This window comes from Colossoma macropomum, unplaced genomic scaffold (genome assembly GCF_904425465.1).
Source record: "Colossoma macropomum unplaced genomic scaffold, Colossoma_macropomum, whole genome shotgun sequence".
Taxonomy (NCBI): Eukaryota; Metazoa; Chordata; class Actinopteri; order Characiformes; family Serrasalmidae; genus Colossoma; species Colossoma macropomum.
The window spans coordinates 4,927,008-4,953,205 of NW_023494803.1; the positions used below are offsets into that span (position 1 = coordinate 4,927,008).

The window sequence follows — 26,198 nt, forward strand, 5'->3', positions numbered from 1 at the left end:
TTTCTGGCTGATTCCAGGTTGTTCAGCTGTTCTTCTGTCACAGCTGCCGACTGAAAAGCTGCTCAGTGGTGATGACAGTTTGGGAATTTAGTGTCGTCTCATCTTCAGAGTCTGACCAAATCGGCTGTCGGTCAAATGTGATATTAAAAGTGTCCATTTTCTGTTTGTGGCAAAGTAAGAAGTAAAACTTTCAAATGGCTTGAGCTCCTCCTACAGCTGTCAAAGTCGTTGCTTAGCAACGGCATATTGATGTTATGGCGAAATAACAGCACGGTTAGAACGCTTCTCAACCAATCAGTTTTTGTGCCCGGAACTAACTGTTGTATAAAATTATAATAAAATATAGTTTTATCACCAGCAATAACTGCAACTTCTAACCACTTCTAAAATTTCTCCACACAATAAAGCCAAACAGATGCATCAGTAACTTCAGTCAAACAGATTTGAAAATGAAATACTCAAACTCAGAAGCTATGACATTTATTTGGTTCTATATAATAACAATTATGAATGCATGAGTTGTAACCTGTTCACACAGTGCTGAGAGCAGAACTGTGAAGCAGGACAGGAATGGCTGAAATTCCACTTTTCTTACTGAAGGACACACTGAGGTTTAACAGCCAGGGAGCGTTCAGCAAGCCCACCCCTCTTCGACCCAACTCCACACTCTTCTCTCAGTCAAACTCATCTGTTCCGGGTTGTGTCTGGCCGCAGGGAGCTGTGTGGTCAGTTATGGTGTTGCAGGGGTGGGCTTTGGCGTTTAGACTTGAGGTTACATAGTCCATCACCAGATTGTTCTTTTGACCCCAGCCCACACGGAGCGTTTCATGCCCTGAGCTGCCTGCACGTCGGCCCAGTGCAGACGCGTGTTGGGCACCTCGTCCTCCGGCTCCGGCTCCTTCCGAGCACCCAGCTGCGGCCTGGCCACCACGACGGGCAGCGGGCCTTGCTCGTCGCGGAACTCCACCACGTTCAGCTGCTTCTTATCGGCCAGGGACTGGTGCGTCTCCTATGGATGGGAAAAATGGTCAGACTTTATTCATATGGTGTCATATAAGTTTTCTACAAACGCTCAAACTGTTACACTGTCAGGTGAAACTCTGGTGAAACAGCCATCGCAGCTTTTCGACAGAAAAGAATTACGATTATTCTCAATGGAAATCCAAATTGTGGGATTATGGAAATTGTAATTAAGGATTTAGATGCAGTCTTGGGGTAGTGATGAAATTTGTGCATGCAAAACTTTACATTGGTGAACATTTACAAGCGAATTTGCCTTTTCAAACCAATAGCACAACTGCTCTGGCTGCAGTGACAAAATGGATGAAGCACAAATGTTAGCACTGTCTTTTTAAATCATTTTCCTTGACCTGACTGTAAAATAAGACGTAAAAGAGAAATGGCACGGTATGCGTTCAACTGGGCAGTTGGATTGGATGAAGTGTTTTTTTTCCCCTTTGTTTCTGGTTGTCTACACTGTTGAGTATTAAACACCTACTTTGCAAGAAGACTAACATTAAGGTTAAGGTCAGAGTAAGTGTTGGGTTTAGGGTTATGGAAAAGTTAAGGTGAATCTATTAGATATTACACAGTGGACCAAAACAAAGTGTCACATCATTATTTTAACAACACAGACAGAATAGATTATGCAATTTTCCAGTAAATCTGCTGAGAGGAAAATAGTAAAAGCTCCACAGTCTCAAGCAGAGAAGGCTGGTTCGTTTAAATCAGAGGTTTTTTGAAAAGTCTCATTATGCTTGGTGGACACAGAGTAAAATGGATTTTTCAATCTATTGTTGAGCAATTTACACCTATAAAACTTCGGAGAAAGGCCTTTAAGGGACCATCTTTCCCCCGCAACTTATCATCAGTAGCTGATTCCGAGTTGTGGTTCATGGACAAATCACAATGGATGGTTTCTTTTTGACCTCATGAAATCACACTGTGAGGCAGCACTGATCAGCTTGGCTGAGTGCTCAACCACATCCACAAGAGTCTTGATTTGCATGTATTTTGATTGTCACATTTCATTGAAATTTATACTGGGAAGTTTTATACTGGGATGGGCGTGGTTAATTTGAATTTATATGAATTTTATATATACTGATTTACTTAACAGGGTATTCGAATAAGGCTGGGGTTCTTAACCTTTTCAACTCCTTGAGACCACCGGTGGTTCCAAAACGCACTTCGTCATATTCTTCATAACTTTCATATTTCATAAGCTACATTCTAAAGGTGGGGGTCGTATGAGAGCTCTAACTGTCTTCTTTCCAGTCAAATAGATGGGTGATGTAATTTTAAACCCTTATAATAAAAGAAGCTGAACTCAATTTTCTTTTGTCTACTGAAAGTCGACCCATTTTTCCACAAATCTGGGCTATAAACTATAAACAGATGGCGTCTCTTCAGTGATCTGCTCTGTAAAAATTATTTTTATAAAAAAATACAAAGAGCGTCTCAGATTTTTGGCTTTCAGCAGTAAATTGTAAGCATATAGCAATATGTGTGATCATAAAACACATGTTCTGTTAATTTGAGGGGAACGTTTACCAAAAAAAAAAAAAATAAATAAATAAATAAAATAAAAAATGTACATTTAGTTCATGCAGTTACTGAATAATTAGCCTTATGATTTGGTCATGTAGATTCAGATGGAAAAACCAAACTATACCCTGGTGAATAAGAGCTTTCCACTTTAAGGCCCACCTATTTCTCACTAGAAAACAAAGGGCCACAGGAAAAAAAAGCAAAAAAACAGACTTTTTTGTTTAAAAAATGTAATATTTGGAAATGTTGTTTGTATTGGTGTTTCTAGAAGCGAGGGGCAATCAGCTGACAATGCTGCCTTTGTGCACTGTTGTTGCAGGGCCTGTATTAATATTGTTCACTGTATGAAAGCATTTTAATTATTTTTTTTTGCCCGTTTAAGTCCGATAAGTTACGCCACTGATTTTTATGACGTAGTGTCATCACCTGCCCACTACGGACCACTGATCTTCCCTCAGTATTGGCCCAAGGACCATCGAAAGGTACTTTATGGCCCACGGGCCAGTGGCTGAGACACCCTGAAACAAGGCATGTATAGAATTGAAAAAGGCAATGATGTTTCCTGTCTTGTGATTATTTTGTACCATTTATTACTAGCATGCAATGCAAAACAACAGAGAATGTGGAATTGCAAGCAACTGGTACAGTGTATCACACAAGAGAAGTGGCCCCGACTGACTATGCCAAGCTGTATATGGAGTCATATACTATATCTCAAACAAAACTACACTGTAACGTTGACCCTGAGGACCTTATAAGCAGTGCTATCTCTGGGTGCTCCACGTTCCAGTGTTTAAAATGCAAAAGTCAAGGTACAGGAGATTTCAGTACAGCAGCTCCTCTGCCTTAAAGCCATCCATTTAACGTCACATTACCCGGTTTGTAATCACCTTGCTTCTTATAGACAATTATGCAAATGATGCGGGCTAATGAGAGCACAATAATGAGGTAGATTGACAATGACACCGCATCGCGTTCTCTACCTCCTGATTTTGCATATTCATGCCGTCACAATCCAATCACGCTAAACGGCCATTTGGCCCATCTCCCTGATCCTGCTTCATAATGTCACTGTGCATAATGTTATTTGCATAAACACAGCACAGAGTCAATGTTCTTAGGTGAAGTTGGAGGCTGAAACTGAGAAACTGTGGTCCAAACCCATCCTGAGCCAGACCACCACTAACTAAGCATCAATAAAACTCCACATTCCTAAAGACAGCAGCTGTTCAGTTGGTAGTGACGATTAAAAATGAATAGGCTAATAATTAAACCAAAGAGTCTGAATTCCACTTGAACTAATTTAGTAAAGTGAAGTATGAAGGTGGGAGCATCATGATACAGGGGTGCTTCTAGGGCATTATACGCCATCAAAGGAAACATCAATAGAGTGACAGGACATATCAGAGGAGAAATTAATCTCATCGGACAAAAAAATGAATCTGGAAAGATGAATGTTTTAACAAGACAACGACCCCAAATATACAGCAATAATACGAGTCCATATGAGAAACCTTGGGGAACTGATGATGGTTTGTATAGAGCAGGGATCAGCAACATGCGGCTCTTTTACAGCCCTGTTGCGGCTCCACAGTAGAATCAGATTTGTAGGTAAAAATTAAATAATCCTCCTTTACAGTAAAATAAAGCTCTGCTGATCGTTCAACACAGTTTAACAATTAATGGTCTTAAACGCTGGAGTTAATGTAGAACTGCTAATTCACCCTTTAACCCTGAATATCAGCGCAGACTGCTGGTCACCATAGCAACACAGGCAACAGTCTCACCTAGCTAGTAGCTAACGAAACAGCAAAGAGAAAGAGCAGGTACCATTTAAGGTGGAACGGGAAAATTCGAACAAGAAGCTGGCGAATAAGAAGCTGATCTCAGCCTCATACAAAAATGAAATTTTTCTACTTTTGGAAAAGTTTCCTGCTGGAGATGCGAGAAAAGCGGCTATAGCTGAGCTAAAGCTTGAAGCAGAGCAAAGTAAGTCTGTGTTTTAGTTTATATTTTTTAGCCTATACTAGTACATCAGCACATACTGAGACATATGAACCACAATGCTGCAAAATTCTGGCTGTAAATGCCAACACTGGTTTTGCAACAAAGTACAATGTAAATAATTTATGGTGTCTTAATAGTTTTCTCCTCTATCTTGTTTATACTTATGAATTCACTCTTTTTTGGTTATATTTATAAAGTACAAAGTCAAAAGGGATTATGCCTGAAAATCTGAAATGGATATATGTGCTAGAGGTATATTAAATACAAAAACAAAAAATGTCTAAACAGTTGTTTCCCTTTACTGTATTGATCAGACAATCCCTTCAAACAACATCTTAAAGGATTTTAGTCTGGATATATTTCAGCTATATACAATGTTCTCATCAGAGCTTATGAATAAAGCGGGGCGGCAGAAAATCACACTCCTCGCTCAAAGCGTTCTAACCTCCACCCCAACTTCGCTACAGGTCCCCACTGCAGCAAGAGTGACTGCAGTGGGCCAGATTAAAGAACTGTTTAAGGTAATAAAAGTATGGGGGGGGTGGTTAAATCAGTGATGAATACAGGTCAGAATTTGTTGAATAAACCTGAATGTGAAATTTAAACTTTTTCCAAGCCAAAAAATATTTCGGAAACAATGTCTGAACTGAACCGAACCAGACATGACTACTCAGGCCCCACTGGATTAGACAGATAAATCAAGCTCCAGGCAGACAGGAGGACAAAGGGACAGAGGAAGGCCACTTCTCTGAGGAGGCTGACCGAAGGTCCAGCTAGAGAGAAGAAGAGTCAAAGAACACTTGTCCAATTTTATGCTGAACACTTTTAGTCACTGTGAGAGGGGATAATGAGATCCTGAGAGATTATATTAGGGCAGCACCACAGGAAAATATAGGTATTAGCTTAATATCTGCTGGATTTCTTGAAAACTTGCATCACATTTGGTTGACAAGAAGTAAAATGGATTTTCAGCTTAATGGCACCCAGTTTACAACCGTGAAACATTGCTGCATTGTTATAATACTGTATTTCACTGATAAACCTACATTAAAGTTAATTATTAAATATGGTTAATAGAAAAAATATATTGGGGTTGGTTTTGCCCAGCAGGAATTGTCTTCTTGTGCAGACAAATAACTTAAAATATGCACTGCTATCATTATATAGGAAATATACATGATCAGGCATAACATTATGACCACCTCTTTGTTTCTACGCTCATTGTCCATTTTATCAGCTCCACTTACTATATAGGTGCACTTTGTAGTTCTACAGTTACAGACTGTAATTGAGTGGACACAGTGTTTAAAAACTCCAGCAGCACTGCTGTATCTGATCCACTCGTACCAGCACAACACACACTAACACACCACCACCTCATCAGTGTTACTGCAGTGCTGAGAATGATCCACCACCCAAATAATACCTGCTCTGTGAGGGTCCATGGGGGTCCCGACCACTGAAGAACAGGGTAAAAGGGGGCTAACAAAGTATGCAGAGAAACAGATGGACTACAGTCTGTAATTGTAGAACTACAAAGTGCACCTATACAGTAAGTGGAGCTGATAAAATGGACAATGAGCGTAGAAACAAGGAGGTGGTCATAATGTTATGACTGATCGGTGCATATGAAGCATTTCATATCTAAGCCTAATATATGAGCACATGAGAATATCTTTATATTTCTCATAGTAACTATGTAATATCACATCATCGTTAACTGATCTACAGTGTGCCCTTTGATTCAACTCAACTCTATTACAGTTGTATGCAAAAGTTGGAGCACCTCTGGTTTGGTTGATTATGTGTTATTTTTTGTCATTTTCTTTTTATGGGAAAAGTCTTTCGAAAAAATTAAAAGGGGTACAAAAATTTTCATCAGTGCAGGTTATGTATTTTTTTTAAATCAAGAAAAAGGGGAAAAAATACTGTGTCAGTACATCATGGCTGACTTTCTTAATACATCATTCCATTCAACTGCAATAGTTTTGTTGTTTTTTCAAATTAAAATAAGTTAACACATCCTCTAGAATAAACTTAAATATGGCATTCTATAAGTTTAAGTACATAATTTCTACTTATTTGCTGAGTTTCTCATATTGGAATAAAATAAAATAGAAAATGTGCCATAATTTTTGTACAGCCCATGTTTCATCCTATATGTAAAACCCAGGAAATAAACAATTAAAATGTGCAAAAGTGTCCTCTGTAGTGGATATGTATTCATTCTTCACTCAGAAAATCAAGAAAATATCATTTGGCCAAGGCGCCCAAACTTTTACACATGACTGCAAACCGAACATAAAAGATTAAAACAGCGTGCAAAAGAATAAAATCCAGTTTCTTTACTGGATTACTGGCCACGCAGACTACACACGTCAGCTTCTGTAGTTTAAGATGGAATCGGAGTTTAAAGGCAGCGTGTTATTGAAGTTTGGTCTCAGAGGGTTAAAATAACATTTGTCCTTGCTGGTTGTGTTACATTAACCACACATGTGCAGTCCTGGACTTTCTTGGGGCAGATTCGATTCGTGATGGCTGTGGTATGTTTGCTGACTAATGTGGCGTCACCTGAATGACTTTCCTTTGATTGGCCAAGACTGTGTGGATCTCCATGGCAGTGGAGAAACTCACCTGTTTGGCCAGTCCTTGGAAGAGTGCCCTGGTGATGTTGAGCAGGTTGACTGACCCCTCCACTTTAGCGTACATGTCCTCAATACCAATCAGCCTGCAGATGGTAATCACTGCCCTGTGGCAATGCAGACCGTAACCTAGAGAGAGAGGGAGGGGGAGGGGGAGAGAGAGAGAGAGAGAGAGAGAGAGAGAGAGAGAGAGAGAGAGAGAGAGAGAGAGAGAGAGAGAGAGAGAGTGAGTGCGAGAGAGAGAGAGAGAGAGAAAGACAATAAGCAATGTATATTAGAAATTATGTACTGTATTTAGGGCCTGTTAAAGTTAACATACTAACGCACAGACAAATTAATCATTCGTGCTCCAAATTTTTTAACATAATTTAACATATGTTTCTAAATTAAACCCTCTAACCATCTGCAGTGCAGGCTGAAGCCCAGCTGCAGTGCACTGTATGCTGCACAGTGCTTGTGGGAGACCTACGGATAAATCAACGAGCAGCGAACTATAAATACTAATACAATCTAATGCATAAGCCGTAAGAACAAGACTGAGAACGTGACGCCACAGTGGGTGTGGCTGGTAGCCTAGTTGTAGGAGAATCGAGCCAGCAACCAGCAGGTTGTGGGTTCATATCCCGGGTCTGACTGGGTATTTCCGGTTGTGCCTTTGGGCAAGGCGCTTTACCCTGTAACGCTGTGCCGCTCCCAGACCAGGCACAGTTATGACAAATGGCAAACTTCCTTTGTAGGATCAATAAAAGAAACCAGTGACTGTATAATACACACCCACTGAGCACTTTATTAGGTACACCTACCTATCTACACGCATTGTCCATTTTATCAGCTCCACTTACCATGTAGGTGCACTCTGTAGTTCTACAGTTACAGACTGTAGTCCATCTGTTTCTCTGATACTCTGTTAGCCCCGTTTCTGACATCTACAAGAAGGACCAACAAGGTAGGTGTGTCTACTAAAGTGGACAGTGAGAGGACTCCAGCAGCACTGCTGTGTCTGATCCACTCGCACCAGCGCAACACACACTAACACATCACCACCACGTCAGTGTTACTGCAGTGCTGAGAATGATCCACCACCCAAATAGTACCTGCTCTGTGGGGGTCCTGATCATTGAAGAACAGAGTAAAGTTTGTAACTGTAGTAATCTTTAAAGTGCTCCTATGTGGTAAGTGGAGTTGATAAAATGACTGTAGATAGAAGGAGGTGTATCTAATAAAGTGCTCATTAAGTGATATGATTATTATATGATACATACACTCACTGGTTGGAACATGCAGCCAATGTTGCACTAACTGGGTGCCAGTAAAACTTTTACATTCTGATTAATTCTGAAAATAAAACAAACATGAATTGCAAGCGCAGAAAAATGGATTAATCGTTAGAAAGACCACCCTTCACTTATTTAATTTCCAGTCAAAATGGCTAGTAGGTGCAAGTTATTCATGGATCTGTGCCAGAAAAAGTAGAAAACATATTTAACAGGAAATTACCCAGAGCAACAGAACAACTATAATATAATACCAGATTTTTGAGTGTTCAGAGTGTCCACCCTTTGCCTTTATTACAGCTTCCACTCTTTTGAGGACACTTGTTTTCTGTTTTTTAAAGAAATCTGCAGGGGATATTTTTTTTTTCACACCTCCAAAGTTCAATCTTCGAAGCTGATCCAAATCCAAATAATCCAAACACATTCACTGATGTTGAGGTCAGTTGTCACAGGAACATCACAGGCTTCTTTTTTCTGTTTTTTTTTTTTCTATTTCCTTTCTCAGTGAGGTTCTTCTTGACAGCTACACATCCTTTCAGACCCACAGCGCTGAGTCGTCTTCTCACAGTGGAAGGATGGACAGAAACACCTGTGGATGTTTTCAGATCTGAAGCAGCTTGATTTCCTCCTCTCTCTCAAAGATGGAAGCTTTAAGTGCTGTTTGGTCCCTGTAAGTTTTAAATGTTTTTGACTCCAGTTTCTCCTTCCTTATGTGTGGATTATCTAATCTCTGCAAAATCCATAACTTGCATTTATGGCCTTTTTGACCGGCGAATAATAAGAAAATAATAAGAATAATGAAAAAAAATAAGAAGAAAATAATAAGAAAACAAATAAATACACTTGGCTACAAATTCCTTCATGTTTCTGATGATAAAACACTTCAGCGTCAAGACTTCAAGTTGGCAATAGGGCCGTTCGATGAGTACAGGAAGGCTGTGAGAATGAGAAGCCTGCGGTGTTTGTTCAGTGGCATTTACCTTTGTTCTGTTTCTTCATTCGTAGCGTGGTTCTTTTGAAGGTGGACTCGATGTCGTGGTATACTAGAGCAGGACAAAGACAAGACACAACTGAACAGTCACTCTTATTGAAAGAGTAGTGCAGAAGTAGCACTTCAAACTAGCAACTATCAAAAAGCTTCAGAAAGCAAGAATTTAATTCAAATTTATTTGCATAGCGCTTTTTACAACAGACACCGCCATAATCGCTCTCCCACACACATACATATACACACCCACATACACACACACTCACACACACACACACACACTTGAAAAAGCTCCTAAGGTGCATACAGATCAGGCAAACATCAATCAGCATGCAGTGAAATGTGCTTTCAGCATGGCTACGCTGTGAAAAAGAAACATCAATTCAACACAGCCGCTGCCAGAAAATACAATGTACAAATCTGATATCCAGCACCCAGAGCGCATACGATGAAGGGAATTTCATTCTTCCCTTTCACCCTCCATCTCTCGCTCACTCCATCACACAGCATCTCTCTCACACACACAAACACATTCGTAATTCACATCCGTGTCTTCCAACAAGATCAGTAACAAAGTACTGCTGTACCTCCGCCAGATTCTGACCGTAACCTTAAAGGAATAGTTTGCATATAACACAGAGGTGGGTGATCCGGCAAAATGCACAATCACAATACTTTAGGACGTTTTTTAAGGTACACGATATGTCCTGATATTTGTTTTCTGACATCTGATAAATTATAAGAGACATATTTTAAAAATACAAATCAAAACCTGTGAATCCAACTATTTGGATTAAATATTTCATATAGGGTGTTGCACCAAATCCAATTAAACATTACAAATCATAATCTCTTTTTAATCAATCACGCAGTACTGACAATATCCACGATATGCTCAGAAAAGCATTGTGACACATTGTGATGTAATTTACCACAATAATGATAAATAGTGTCATATAGCTCAGCTCTAATATAACATAAAACCCTTTTACTATGAGGAGAAAAATGAGAAAAATAAGAGGTAAATACCAGAAACCAGACCAAATAATTCTGCGAATAATTCAGAGAAGCCCTGCCCCACAATATCTTACAGCTAAAATAATTATTCATTATTACTGACAAAGTCGACAAAAAATTTTCATTGTTGATTTTTCGTTTACATTTTTAAAGCAGCGTCCAGCCTAAAGTGCATTAAGGACTGAAACCTGAAGAGGGCAGAAATTCACTTATAGTGTCATACCCAGGGATGGACAGAATACTTTGGAAAAGTAGATGGTTGAATACTGAAAACACTGTACTGAATGTATTCACTAATGTATTGCCTTAAAATACATTATTCCATTCATGTCTATACTGGAATTTTTGAATTTCCCAGCTGCTCTTAAAGCACAAATCCAAAAATCTAAATTGTTCAAACTGTTTGACTACAGTGTCCGATTTTTTTGGTCTACCACTCAAATACATGGACAACAGCGGTCCTGTGGTCAGAAATTGACCAATAAAGAATGAGGTAGGGGCTGTGCAGCAACAGGCAGGCTACAGTCTGTAATTGTAAACTTATATAGTGGAGCTTTGAGGCAGGTGGACCTAATAAAATGGACAGTGAGTGAAGAGACAAGGTAAGTGTACCTTCTGGTAATTCTGTATATGAACGTTTATAAATAATCAAAAGGGCTTCATACAACACTAAACAACCACCCATTAAGTGTGTGTGTGTGTGTGTGTGTGTGTGTGTTTGGAGGAAAGTGCGAAAGACACTAAAATGGGAGATATCAGCCTAACACTCAGCTCTCACACAGAGAGGCTTCCAATTGAAATGTACTGAAATACGGCCTATTTTGTTATGTCATGAAAAATGACGAAACTGTGATAAACAGAACATACATTTTGAATTGAATTTTCATGGACATATTTCAAACTTACAAAAAAAGTAGCCTTTTTGGACCAAATACTAAAAAAGTACAATAAGAAAATGGCTTTTAAACAAAAACAACAAGGAGCTGGAATAAAAAAGTGGTACCATCTTATCCAGAACAAGTCAAATGACAATAATATACGGGTAACTTGTGTTAATAATGAGGAATTATTGTCTGAGATTATTTTGGGATTTTTTCTTTATTTTGACCAAAATTCTGACTTATAATAATATTAGAAATATGGAATATAAGGGTTATCAAAATGCTCATATATTGGTTGGATAGGCAGTGCAACAAAGTGGCCTGACACAAAATTTGAGCTACTTTTGTCAAACAGAAAAAAAATCTGTACTTTTTTTTACTTTGGGCATTAAGGGGTCAAAACATCTTCAGAATAAATTTAGAATGCATATTCACACAGCACATGGAAGAATTACATGAAGAAAACTGACAACCAGTAAAGTGACTTAATTAAAAATTACAGCGGCTGAGTTCTTCCCATGTTTCATGATAAACATGCTTGTCTTTTGAATTATTACTTTTTTCTGTCATCGCCTGCTTCGGTCCACTGCTGCTCCCACCAGAGCCACAACTCATAAGATCCCAACAGCAAAGATTTGCAAATTTGAGAATAAAGTGAGCAGCTATGCGATGACATGTATGTAACATCACCAACGCCTACGTCCAGTACATTGCCAATGCTGAGCTTATCACCCAGAAACTCAACTATCCACTCAACTATCCCTCAAAAGACCTCAGTAAAGCTGACATAAGCTACGTTCACATTACAAGCCTCACTGCTTAAATCCGATCTCTTGCTCAAATCCGATCTCTAGCATGATGGTTCACACTGGTTTAGGTAAGGGACTCAATTCTGTCATTAATGTGACGAACCAGTGTCCTGAAATGACCCTCATGAGCACATCCTACTCAGTAACGTCACCTGAATGAATCACGTTCATCATCAGCACAAACTAACGAGCAGAACGAGCTTCGATGAGAAGATAATTAACTCTGATCAGCTCTCAGCTTCACTATTAGAGCGAGACGAAGGAGAAAAAGGTGAGATGAGCTGCTTTTCCACCGTTTACAGGCTTTAACTTCTGTTCGGCGCTGCTGCCATGGTATCGCTGAATGATGGTGCACGCGCAGTGGAACAAAGCACCCGAATTCCGATCTGAGCGTCACATTAAGGGTCGCACGGCCACGAATCGGATACGTATCTGATCTAGGACCACATATGAAAGTGGCTCAGGTCGGATTTAAAAAGATAGATTTGTGTGTCCACACAGCCCTGAAAACATCAGATCTGAGTCACATTAGGGCAAAAGATCAGATTTGTGCCACTTCAACCTGGTAATGTGAACGTAGCCATAAATAACTCCCTCATTACTCTGATTTATCAGTCTGCTCAGGCTTTAGCAGGAACACGTGTTTGTAAAGATGTTGCTTGTTGCGTCCATCTAAACAAGCATTGATGGTGGTTTGATTTATTATTTTTTTAGGAGGGGGTCTGAGTTCGGTGTGTTCTTGGGACCTTTTAGAGAGGTTTGAGTTCATTTGAGACACTGAAACAGTCCAAGTGTGAAAACACTCCCTGAGATTTGGTTATATTTTCTCTTTCACTATCACTTACTATCTTAAACACACAGTCAGTGTCTGTGGTGAGGGTTTATTATCTGTGTCAGAGTCCATTACACATATCTACACATGTACGCATCACCCTAGCAGTGTGTTTGCATTACAGCAAGTGTGTCATAGCTTTAGGTCAAACAGAAAGTCAGTTGCTGACGTAGTGTACACACACACACACACACACACATATACATACACACACAGCCTGTGTCATTGTTTTGGGGGAAACAAGACTCATATGCCCTCCACACACACAAGCCATGACTTACTGGTGTGGTTGTTGTATCTCTCGATGTAATACAGATAGTGTATCGCTCTGTTCTTGGCCTGAAATACATAAATGATAGTATATTAGAATCAAAACACATCCAAATGACAACAAGGTCAACAATTCAATACTTCTGATCTTTACACTTCCATTTAAAACACAGTATTGATGCTGTATTCTGCCTTTGGACAAATCAAATTTTATTCAGTAACATTTCGGTGCTGTTGGAACAAAACTTTGCACTGTACCTCCAAATTGGTAACCTTTCTAACTTCTGATGTGAGTCTAATGGGATTTTTTTCAAGTAATTTTGGAGTATTTCTATTGGTCCATTCATCATGAAATTTTGACACAGTGTAAAGAGCAGCTGATGTTTTCAAATCATGTAAAAAAATAATAAAAAAAAAGGGTAAAAAATGGAGATACAAGGCTTTGTTTGATGGTATGCTACCACAAGCAACCCTTGGCTACAGCCCACATGTCTCAGGCTTCAGTCCTAGTGGGCCAAAACACTGCAGACTTCAGCACACTGCCTCATTAAACACACCTGATTCAGCTCATCAGCTAATTAGAAAAGCCTTCATGAACTGAATTCAGAGCGTTAGATGGAGGTGAATCTCCACAGCACTCTTGGAAGGTCCCCAGTTTGAAATGCCTACTATAGCCCACATTAAATGGCCCGCATCAAAGGGAGCACATCAATAAAAACCCAATTCCTGTAGCTTTATTCAAATCAAAGTATTTAATTTAATATGTAACCACTGTTAACATTTCAAAGAGTGCAATTCACTCCCCAGTCCACAAATGACACGGCTGCAGCTTGTTTCTGTCACTGTTTCTGTGACCTACTCAGTTTGCAGGAGTATAGCTCTGTCTGCTCATGCTAAAGTTATAAGCAGTGTTTCACCCTGGACTGCTTTTTGAATGAGGCACAAATACAGCGCAGCCAATCAGAACAGAGCTAATTTACATAACAGGCTCAAAGGCACAGTAACCAAACTGCCTTTTTAATCTTACAGGATAAAGACCGGTTGGAAAATGGTCATTTTCACATTTTGTTTAGGCTGTGTGGGACATATAGGCACATTTAAAATTAACACTTATTTTCATACTTTAACATCTGAAGAGTTTTACATTATTAAAAAAACACTGAATTTGTAAATTAGAGATGTTAATTAAACAGCATTAAATTTGACTGTTTTTCTACATTCAGTCCAATCAGGATTGCATGTCAGTCAACAACAATTGTTTATTTTTTGCCGTGGTACAATTCTGGTACTGAACATTGTGATATTACACTCTGTATCAGTACTAAAGCTGAAAGTCTGACATCATGACAGTGCTATATACAAACTCTGAGTGTGTGAGTTCATTTCAGGGAGATGCGCACCTTCCTCAGGGCTGTTGTTCGGTCTGCTGCTTTTCCCAAAGCAAATCCTGAGGACAGAAAAGAGCACGTCAAACTCTTACACACTGACTGTCCTCCCTCTGCTGCAGTAACTGCCACTGCTCTTCTGGGAAGGCTTTACACTAGATGTAGGAACACTGCTGTGAGGATTTAACTGCATTCAGCCACAAGAACATGAGTGATGTCAGTTATCAGGTGTCGCACTAATTGATCCTAAAGGTTTTGGATGGATCGCTCCAGAGAACGCAGCTCCACAGCCCAAAGCTGGGGGGCTTTATACCCCTCCAGCCAATTTTTTGCATTGCGCATGGTGACTTTAGGTTCATGTACATCTCCGGAGCACCTCATTTCATTGGTAATGCTTTTCTATGAAGATTATACAGCTGTATGCGAAAGTGTGAGCGACTCTAGCCAAATTATGTAGTTGACTGAATTGAAAAAAAGTAAACACAACCTCTGGAGCCTTCTGCCGACATTAAATGTACAGTTACTTTATATTTGACGCCATTTGGACACCCTTCAAGTCTCAGAACCTAATTAACTTACTAGGCCTTAACTGATTCGGTAACATCGGTTAAGCAGGTCAAGAACTGTCATAAGCAAGTGTTAACTGATTACAAATTCAGAGCATAATAAAATATATGACTCTTCAAATCTTTCGCCAACACTCAATAACCATGGGCTTCTCTTAGCAGCTGCCTGAGGATGTAAAAATGAAGATAACTGATGCCTACAAAGCAGAAATGGCAGTTAAGGGGAACTGTGAAAGTCAAGGCAAGACCTGGAAGATCAAGAAAACTCTCAGATGGAACTGCCCATATGCTGACTAGTAAAGCAGCAGGAAGGTTTGGCTGACACTGGAGAGGTGGTGCACCATTCAACTGTGAAGCATTGGTTGAACAAACACAATTTGCATGAAAGAGTCATCAGAAGAAAACCTTACTTGCAACCTCATCACAAAAACTCAAAGTCTCAAGTATGCAAAGCAACATCTACATAAACCAGTGGCATTTTTGAAACAAGTGCTCTGATAAATATGCAGCTCTTTGGCCACAAAGGTATGTTTAGAGAAAAAACGAGCAGCATTTGATGAAAGGAACACCTTGTCAATTGTTAAGCATGGGAGCGGATCTATTACGCTTTGGGGTTGTGTGGCAACCAGTGGCCCAGGAAAAATTGCACAGGTAGATGGAGGAGTGGATTCCACTCAATATTAGCAGTTTATAGAAGCAGAATTTGTGGATAGAACCTAAATATGGTGTGCACGCAATAAGGCCCAAGAATATCGCACAACTAGAAATGTTCTGCAAAGAAAACTGGGTGAAAATTCCTAAAATATGAATAAAAAAGATCCCTAGCTATAAAGCCATTTGCAAGCTGCAATATCTGCCAAAAGGGCTGTCACTAACTTTCGCACATGCTATAACCATTATTTAAGTTAACCAAATATAAAGCAACTGTGAAGTAACATTTGCAGTTTGCTGCAGAGATTGTGATTACTTCTCTTCGACTCAACAATGAACAAGATGTCACTTGGGCAGGGAGCCAGGGGTGCATACTTTAATACAGCTGTATGGACTGTAGTCCATCTGTTTCTCTGATACTTTGTTAGCCCCTTTTTTACCCTGTTCTTCAGTGCTCAGGACCCCCATGGACCCTCACAGAGCAGGTACTATTTGGGTGGTGGATCATTCTCAGCACTGCAGTACCACTGATGTGGTGGTGGTGTACCTGCTCTGTGAGGGTCCATGGGGGTCCTGACCACTGAAGAACAGGGTAAAAGGGGGCTAACAAAGTATGCAGAGAAACAGATGGACTACAGTCTGTAACTGTAGAACTACAAAGTGCACCTATATAGTAAGTGGAGCTGATAAAATGGACAATGAGCGTAGAAACAAGGAGGTGGTCATGATGTTATGTCTGATCAGTGTATAGTGTATAAGACTGCAGGCTGAAGTAAATTCAAGCTCAACTATTTCAATATTACTCATAGAATTTCCATCTCCAGCTCTATTCAGATCAACATGAACTCTGTATATGACAATCTGTTCTTACTCACCTGCGGCTCCGTTGCCGTTGCCTACGGCAACAAGGCAGCTGATTGATCTCTTCCTGCCTTCTTTGGCTGTCATGTTGAACACGCTCTTCACCTGCCAATCAAAGCAATGTGCACAACACGTAAACATAAACATGTCATTTTCAACTTCAGACTGACGGGAGAAGAGTGGGGAGCATGCAGGTCCTATTTGCCGCCAGCAGGGGGCAGTATGACCTCACAGCCCGAGTGGACTGCAGCATGAGCAGTGCAGCTTTCATACTGCAGAAACACACACACACACGCAACGGGCTTCCACAGCCGCACTGCTAAACGGTCTTGATTTCACTGCAGCACAGCAGAATAGATCCCCAATACATCCCAATGCATTCGCCCACTGTGGATTACGCTACATTAGCTCGATATTATTTACCAGCAAAAGTGGAGCGCCAGCTTCATCACAATGTTAATGGCCCTCAGAACACCACTTTAGTAGCTACGCCTGCTGCAAATGCAGCAATGCAGTGCCGGAGACACTAGATTACGATGGCATGCACTGGTATACGGCGTGTGCGAGACAGATGGTGAGACGTAAATCAATGGAAGTGAGTCTTTTCCCATACATTATTAAATATCTGCAGGACTGAGGCCAAACGAGTGTGGAGGCACCTCACGTTAGCGTGAAAGAGAGACTATCTGCAGTGGAGATCAGCATTAAAGGAAAGACAAGAACGTGAGTGAAGTCTGATTTCTGTCTAGTACTAAAGGGGGCACACATTATACAAAGAGAAAGACAGAAAGAAAGAGAGCTAGGATGCAAGGAAAAGAGGGGGGCTAAAGAGAAAGAGTGAGAAGAAATACAGAGAAGAAAGAAAGAAAGAAAGAAAAAGCAAAAAACAGACAGAGGACAAGAGAAACAGTGAAAAATGTAAAAGAGGGGACAAAGAGAGAGGGTGGAAAGAGAGAGCATGAGAAAAGAAGAAAAGGAGAGAGAGAGAAGAGGAAGGAAAGAAAGAGAGAGAGGAAAAAGAGAGCAAGAGAAAGAGAAATGTAAGAGAGGGGACAGAAAGAGAGAGGGAGGAAAGAGAGAGCATAAGAAAAAAGAAAAGGAGAGAGAAAGAGCGAAGAAAGAGGAAGGGGGGAGAGAGAGAGAGAGAGAGAGAGAGAGAGAGAGAGGGAGGAAACAGAGAGCAAAAGACAGCATCGGGTAAAAAAGGAACGAGGGGAAGGGAGAGAGAAAAGAGAAAGAGAGAGGGCAAAAGAGAAAGATGGAGAACACCTACAGAGAAGAAAGTGAGAAAGCGAGAAAGACAGAGACGGAGGCAAAAGAGACGCAGAGGTTGAAAAAGGGTGACAGATGAACAGAAAGAGAGAGGGAGGGAAGAAAGAAGAAAAAGAGAGAGAAGAAAGGCAGAGAAAGGGACAAGGAAAAATAAAGAGAGCAAGAGAAAGCATGAAGCAAAAAAAGGAGGGAGGGAAAGTGAGAGAAGAGAAAGAGGCCAAAAACAAGAAAGAGAGAGAGATAGAGGGTTACAGGAGAGAGGGTTAGAGGAGAGAGAGAGGAAAGAGAAAGACAGAAGGAAGACAAAAGAGGGCAAAAAGAGAAAGAAAAAGAGGGTGAAGAGAGAGAAAGAGGGAGGGAGGGAAAGAGAGATGGGGAAAGAAAGAGATCGAAAGATAAAGAAGACGGGCGGTAAAGAGAAAAGTGAGAGAGAAGAAATAGAAATGGAAAGAGGGAAAAGAGAGAGATAAGATAGAGAGAGAAACAGAAAGGAGGAAAAAGACAAGAAGGGCAAAAAGAGAAAGAAAGAGAGGGTAAGGACAGCGAGAGCAAGAGGAAACGGAGAAAGGGAAAGGTAGATGGGGAAAGAGAGATAGAAAGATTGAGAAGGGGCAGTGAACAGAAAGGTGAGAGAGTAAAGTCTAGAGAGAGAGAGAGAGAGAGAGAGAGAGAGAGAGAGAGAGAGAGAGAGAGAGAGAGAGAGAGAGAGAGAGAACCAAACTAAAGGCTGAAGTTGTGAAGGCAGTGCTGGTGGCGGGAGAGCAGAGCGAGGGATGAAAGACTGACAGAGGCAGATAGAGAGATGGGGGGGGTTTATGTAAGGATTAGAGGGAGGAGAGTCGGCGCTGGAGGGTGTCGCTGACCACACGCCGGGTTCAGACGCCACCAGCAGCAAAGGCTACTGACCCTGGCGTGTGTTCGCCAAGCGCTACAAATTTGGTCATTCTGGGTCTGAGCGACAGAACATTCCAAAAGCTTTCAGCTACGTGATCGTTCACCCACGTCAGAGTCAAGGTCATGTCTCTCTCTCTCTCTCTCTCTCCTGTGCATTTCCCCCTCTCGTTCGACCACGTTTCTGTGTGTCTTTCTCTCGTTGTCTCTCTCTGCCCTGCCAGCCTCAGTGTCAGGAGGTGAAAGAGGCTTCATGTCTCTTCCTCCTGTGCTGTCAGGCATCGTGGTTCTAAACCCTCAAGCCCTCAGCGCGGAGAACGCGCTCCTGCAAAACACACATGCGGCCACTAGGGAGAGTTCAGAGTTTAACGTGAACTGCTTTGCGTTGGCGCTTTGCTAGAGTTAAAGAATAGTTTGGAGAAAAATATAACCTGCACAATTTCCCCCACGACTTCAAATAAGCCAAGACATGTCTGGTGTCTTGGTCCAAATTGCCTGCTTATCCATTTCACCCTGCAGGTGTGTTAAAGGGGAATATCACTGGCTGTGTTTACATGCAAAGATTTATGCCAGTACGACTGAATACAATCCGAATACATTCCGATTAAGACTGAGGTGTTTATGCTCACTCTACTCAACAAGCTGATGGAAAATCTTCGTTTACATGCTCACTACAACTAATCTACTCCTAAACGACGCACATGCGTGGAGCACCACTTAGAGTAAACGTTACCATGACAGCGAACATCACCTGAGTCCAGTCAGAGTGAGATGAGCAGCAGTGAGCAGTGCTTGTGTTTTGAATTGCTTTAAATAGGTCAGACTCAGAAAAACGTCCTTCACATGTCCTTATTAAAGAAGGCCGAGAGGAAGACGTCGTGTTCTGAGACACACAAGCTGGACGTCCGTCCCACCGCCGTCTTTTAAAGATCAGAGCATGAACTTCGTCTCCTCTGCAGACCAGTTTCTGCTCCGCCATGTTGAACGTTACAAAATCGTCGCTATGACGTGACGAACATGATCAGAACAGACTTAAACTTTCCGATTGGGAATGTAATCAGATACAGGCGTTTACACGGATGTTATTCTTCTATTTAACGGATTATTTACAGGATTACCCACATCGATCAGTCGGATAGAAATTGTATTCTGAATGGCCTCAATCAGACTAGTCTATTCCGATTGAGGTGTTTACATGGACGTATTCTATTCCGATTGAGCTATTAGTCGGATTATTAATGGATTATTAGGCTGCATGTAAACGTGGCGACTGAGTGTGTTTATATGCACCTAATAATTTCGATAACTGCAGAAAATCAGATTTTGTCAGTAATCTGCTCGATGCGTTTACATGCATTGAGTAATTAGATAATGGGGAAACTCTGGGTCTAGATGAGTCGGGCAGTAATCAGATTTCTGCTGTGCAACCAGCCAATAAACTCACAGAAGAAGACGTGACGTAAACGTAACATAAAACTTGAACTTCAGGCCGCAGCATTTTTTTTAAAAACACATCGCGCCACTTTACCTGAAAATATATAAACATACATCAACAAAGAAACATACTAAGACAATTTTTTCAATACTTCTGAGATCAGGTTTTGGCCTAAAATGCATTATTTTTAAAAATCCATTCATGGTGGAAGAGTACATGCAGGGCGCTGTAACATAAAATAGTCCTGAAATAAAACCTTTTTTTTTTTCAGATTTACCACCATTTTACCATTACAAATGTTACATAAAACTCAGAGTAGGTTCACTGGTGGTTTTGGATAGCAGATAAATTGGCTACACTTGTGTTGTAGACATGGTGACCCCTGGTTCCCATCACCACCACTGTAAAGAAATCTGAGTCAGCAAGTTTCTATTCAACCATTCCACATCAAACCACTCTGAATGTCTTTGTTAACATCTCAACAATTCAATTATGTAGGAGAACCATTTTCTGCAGAAGAATTCCCCTTTAAGGGATTCATAAACAGACTTGCTTATATGGTTTGACACTACGACATAGCAGAGTAAACACAAATGGACAAAAGTAAACAAAATTCAGTTTGCAACTACTCTTTTAGCTATTTTAGCTACAACACATACTTTTGCCACAGTGTCAGAAATAACACCCATTAGTCTTCTTTACATATCTGGGATTACTTCACACCTTGATGCTGTTTGAGGCAGCCTGTTTGCACAGTTAGTACTATTATGCTTGGCAGGCTATAAGCTTCCACTACTTGTTAGCTACATTAGCCTTATAACTTCAGTGCAAAACTAAAGAAGCAAACTTCAGACTCCAAATATGTCTTGGCTGATTGACTTTGCTTGGGCCAAGGAGAAAATGATGCAAATCTGATTTCCAACTGAATTATTCCTTTAAAAGCAAAGGCAGCCTGACATTAAGATAGATGAGGCTTCTGATTAGGAGTGGGCGATGGAGCCCTGCGAGCAGCAGAACCGCAAATACTTCACGTCAACTAAACCGAGATGAACATGGGCAGTGATTTATGTAAAGAAGCCTAATTGGTGCGAGATTTGAGATGCTCTGCAGCAACAGCTACAAGCACAACAGTCAGCAGCAGCAGAAAGTACAAAAAGTTCGAGCTTCCATTTTGAACACTTGAGTGCACTTAATAATCCAATCATAATCAGATTTTTCCTGTCATCTGATCAAATGGTTGTGTAAACAACAAACTCCATTTTCTTAAATGGAAATAAGGTCTAGAAATTCGATTAAGAAATCGGATAAAGTGAGCTGGATTTTGGCTCAGTAATCAGTGCATGGATGCTCTTACTCTGATTTCTTTCAGATTTCTCAGTCAGGCCATGTTACTGGAAATAAGCAAGCAGCGTTTAGCACACCCACCCACGAGACGCCAACAAAACGCTTCTGGAGCGATCCTGAAACCAACTACATGTGTGACAAAATTAAAAGTTGTAAAAATTCTTCACCTTCTACACGATGTAGATTCATATTTTCAGGTAAAGTGGCTCGACGCGGCATGAAGTTTAAGCTTTATGTTACGTTTACGTTATGCCGTCTTCTGTGAGTTTACTGGGTGGTTGCCAAGGAGAAATCTGATTACTGTCCGACTAGTAGACCTGGAGTTTTCCCCATTATCTGATTACTCAAGTGCATGTAAATGCGTTCATTGGATTACTGACAAAATCTGATTTTCTGCAGTTTTTTTTAAGTGCATATCACCACACTCATTATTTACTTAATTTTTTTTGTAACTGACCACAAAGTAAGGCGATAGAACTTTTCAATAATGCTAAGCTATGCGACTATTTAGTTTAAAATGTTTTAAGTGAAACATCACTCCACAAACAGATGCTGAGAGGCAGGCTGACCAAATGTAGGCCTGTTAAAACGGAGTTTAGTTTTACAGCTTGATTATTACGCTGAATCAAGATGGGTTATGCCACACAAACTAGCTTTAACGTTAGTTATTTTGATGAATTATATCAATATTTGTTAATGTTTTTTAAGCTTTCTGGCAACATTGTCTACTTAACATGAAAACCTTTCACGGTTCATAGCGCTGCACTTTAAGGTTGACCATCTGGAGAGTTACATATTGAACTTGGTGTCATCCATCAAAGTACATAAGCCTAAAAATGGTGTTCCCCAGGGATCAGCTCTAGGTCCGATGCTGTTTTATAAATACATCTTTTCCTTTAAACCACAAAATGTACTTTTTCCCCCCATCTCTAAAAATATAAAAATACTTTACTAGTCATAACAACTACTACGTTTTCTGACACACAGACTATGCCTAAAATCAAGGCTTGCTTATGTATATGCAACTCATGCAAGCGATTACTAGTCTCAAGTAAAGACCTAAAACCAAATCATAAGGAAATGCAGTGGGAGCAAAAAAAAAAAGTGGACGACTCCCACTTGCAGGCTGCTAGTGTGACACTAGCAAGAAGCAGCCATCTGTTCAGACTGCCATTACTAAAGGCACGCACACTCAATATAATGCACATACAGCAGCACTGTCGCACAAACCCTCATTTCCTTGCTAACAATATTTCAAACAAACACACGCAAACACAAAACATCTGCTTATTAGCGACGTTGTGGCTGGGCCGTATTATTACCCAATCACAACGTTTGCTAGCCTAACGCATAATTATCTTTTGAATAAAACCGAGTAATCGCACTTCATTCCTAAGGCAAAAGAGGCTCTTCGCGGCTCATGTGATTAAACACTCCACAACAGGCCTGTTATTACCAGGCAAGGTAGATTTCGCATGTGGGGAGGGAAGATTTTCTCCAGGATGGTGGAAGACAGCTGTTCTGCTCCTGCCACATCCTTTCTAGCATTAATACTGGCTTACGTTTCATTCATTGTAATGAACGTGGCTCTGTCATTATGGAATCTGCAACCATTACCGGAAAGCGCAGCACCATTTCAATTTAGAGAATGAGCGGATCTGACAGGAGGGAGGGAGGAAGGGAGGGACGGATGGATGGAGAGATGGAGGGAGGGGAGATATAGAGAGAGATTTAGAGAGAGAGATATATAGAGTGAGTGAGAGAGAGAGAGAGAGAGAGTCCTCTTGCATGGTAATTAAGTTGGCCAAGTCGTTAAGCTGCTTTCATGTTTTATTCCTGCTGCCGTTTCCATCTTCACTGCGGAGGCTCACACAGAGGAAGACAATAAGAGAGATATACTGTTTCTGCTCAGTTCAGTTCAACGACAAGCCCACAAAACAAACAGCACAGGGACGAACTCACAAAAGCAGCTTGCGATCGTTTGAAAAGAGAATGCCTGCGACAGCACAGCGAGAAATCTAATTGCAGGGGCTAACTAAGCAAGCAAAACACCATCAGAGTTCCTGAGAAGAAAGAGAAAGAGGGAGGGATGATGAGGGAGCGCATGGGGTTTGGGGAAAACTACAGGGAGACATTATTTGGAGCTAAAAGTAGAAACTGTGTGTGCGCGCAAGTGTAAAAACTTATTGAGCTGATTAAGGCTAAATTGAATCATTAACATAATTGGCCAAGAACAAGTTACTAACTTGTGTAGAGCAGGGAAAGAGCTGAGTAAACTGAACTAATTTAGGTCTAGACTATATCAGGAATCAAGTAACAACCGGTTAAGCAAATGACAGTTATGGAGCAACTGAAGCTGAGCTATGCATGTTTTGGGGATTTGGAGACCTCTCTGGTGTAAATGTGTAACTGCACGCAACCTGTGCAAGAACAACATGGTAACACGGCTTGTTTTTCACACCTCTTCTCAGATCGGAAGGATCTGAGTACGTTGAAAGAGCATTCAAAGAGAACTCCGTCAAAATTTGATGAAGGATGTGTATTAAGATTAAGAGACCCTTATTAGTCCCTCAACGGGGAAGTTTCACCTCCGCATTTAACCCATCCATGCAGTGAAACACCAAACACACTAGTGGACACACACACTAGGGGCAGTGAGCACACTTGCTCGGAGCGGTGGGCAGCCCTATCAACAGCGCCCGGGGAGCAGTTGGGGGTTAGGTGCCTTGCTCAAGGGCACTTCAGTCACGTTTTGCCGGCTCAGAGGATCAAACCGGCGACCATCCGGTCACAGGGCTGAATCCCTATCCTCCTTGTTTTTGGTCTTACGTAATGCAAACTTTCTGTACTTACTAGTGAAACAGGGCGTTGCATAAGTACTTAGTTGGTTAATTATTGGTAAACACAATTGTTAAGCCAATTTACTCTTCACAAGGGAGGATAAAGAAAAGAAAAATAAAAACTTTTCGTTACAGTTTGCTTTCTCAGTATGTAGGCCTTCTGCCTTTCCCCAAGACCTGCTACCTCTTACCAGCCCTCTCTCTCTTTCTGTCCAGCCACATCTCTCTCTCATTCTCTCTCTCTCTCCTTTAGCACCAGCACTTGTTTCACTTCCAACCTCTCTCTTTATGGGCCTGTCTCGGTCTTGGCAGCAAAGCGATGTCCTTGGAGGGGGGGGGTGGCGTCCGTGGCTTCCAGGAAACTTTTGATTTAATTAATGCGCCTTTATAAGTGGATGGGATCTCTGAACCCGAGTCGTAACCAGCTCTTCCTGTCATTTATTGCAAGCATGTGTTTTTATTATTACCCTGTGTGATATACTGCAAGTGATACTACTACAGACAGCAGGTAAAATGATCCGGGGATCCTGAATCAACACCTACAAACTCGATGCCCCCCTTACTTCTAAAAATGCGAGACCTTACAACATCAGCGTGCCGAAATTGCAGCTCACAGCTCACTGCATGTCAAGGGTAGCTGACATCTTTAATTGCCACCCATTGAGTTCTGTTCAACTGTTCTTTCTTCAAAGCTGGTCCCACTAACGTGCAGCGGCTAATCTCTCAGTGGGTGGTGACTGACAGGTTGGAGCGATTTGCAGGTGACGACATCCATCAAATACAGAGAGAGAGAGAGAGAGAGAGAGAAAGAGAGAAAGAGAGACAGAGAGAGAGAGAGAGAGAGAGAGAGAGAGAGAGAGAGAGAGAGAGAGAGAGAGAAGGTGAGGCGAAGAATGACTATGATTACACGCCAAACTCTTCAACTTTTTGTTTCCTTGCCTCCTCCGTTAACAGAATTCTTCGCCGGGCAAGTCGCTGAAAATGCTTGGCCAGTGAAACGGCTAATTCCTCTGCCAAGCAGAGCTTTATGGAAATTCAGAGGAGGTGGGAAAGCAGTAAGACAGATCTCATGAGAGAACAAAAAAAGTGGAAAAAAACTGAAAGAAAGACATCTGAGAGTAAAAAGGGGATAAAAAGGATGTGAATTTAAATCACGGTGCTAATTTGCTGAACTTGGGTTCACGGTGGAAGCTGAGGGAGCGGCAGCGTCACGTCTTCATCAAACCATGTGGCAGATAGTTTCACACTGCGTTTGAAAATACTGCTCCCTATGGTCAACGGAAGTTGTACCACAAAGCTGGATTCACTGGCTAGTAGGTATGGGTCTCGAGAACTGGTACTAAATTGGTACTGGTTCCTGACTGGTCAGTACCAAAACACCGACAAGCTCCTGGAGAAACGATGCTGCCATCTGTGTTTATGTAATGCTAATTCATTCTACATAGCATGCATTTTCAAATCATTGGTGCTAGACTGGATCAGTAAGAGGGACGCTCTGCGTGTTCGCACGCCTCTGACTACCTTAACCATTTCAAATGCCAAGCGTCATTCTGTGCTCACCAATCAAAGCTGAAAGGGTCAGGCCTTCAAAAGTGTGGGCTCACTTTACTAATTAAATTATAATGCAGCTAAATGCACTATATGTACAACGGTAGTTGCGTATAAAGGATGTTACGGACCGTT

The 26,198-nt window shown here is 41.1% G+C and overlaps 1 protein-coding gene across 1 annotated transcript in view; it reads right to left on the reverse strand.

Moving 5' to 3' along the window:
- Positions 1-464: 464 nt before the first annotated feature.
- mrps5 (mitochondrial ribosomal protein S5) overlaps positions 465-26,198 on the reverse strand; it is a 49,964-nt gene continuing 24,230 nt past the window's right edge. Inside the window, exons 6-11 of the mRNA XM_036593158.1 lie at positions 16,748-16,838; positions 14,671-14,717; positions 13,282-13,339; positions 9,454-9,516; positions 7,192-7,328; positions 465-1,009 (exon numbers count right to left, since the gene is read on the reverse strand). Of these exons, the coding sequence (XP_036449051.1) occupies positions 785-1,009; positions 7,192-7,328; positions 9,454-9,516; positions 13,282-13,339; positions 14,671-14,717; positions 16,748-16,838 (621 nt within the window). The 3' untranslated portion in view covers positions 465-784. The remainder of the gene's footprint in view (positions 1,010-7,191; positions 7,329-9,453; positions 9,517-13,281; positions 13,340-14,670; positions 14,718-16,747; positions 16,839-26,198) is intronic.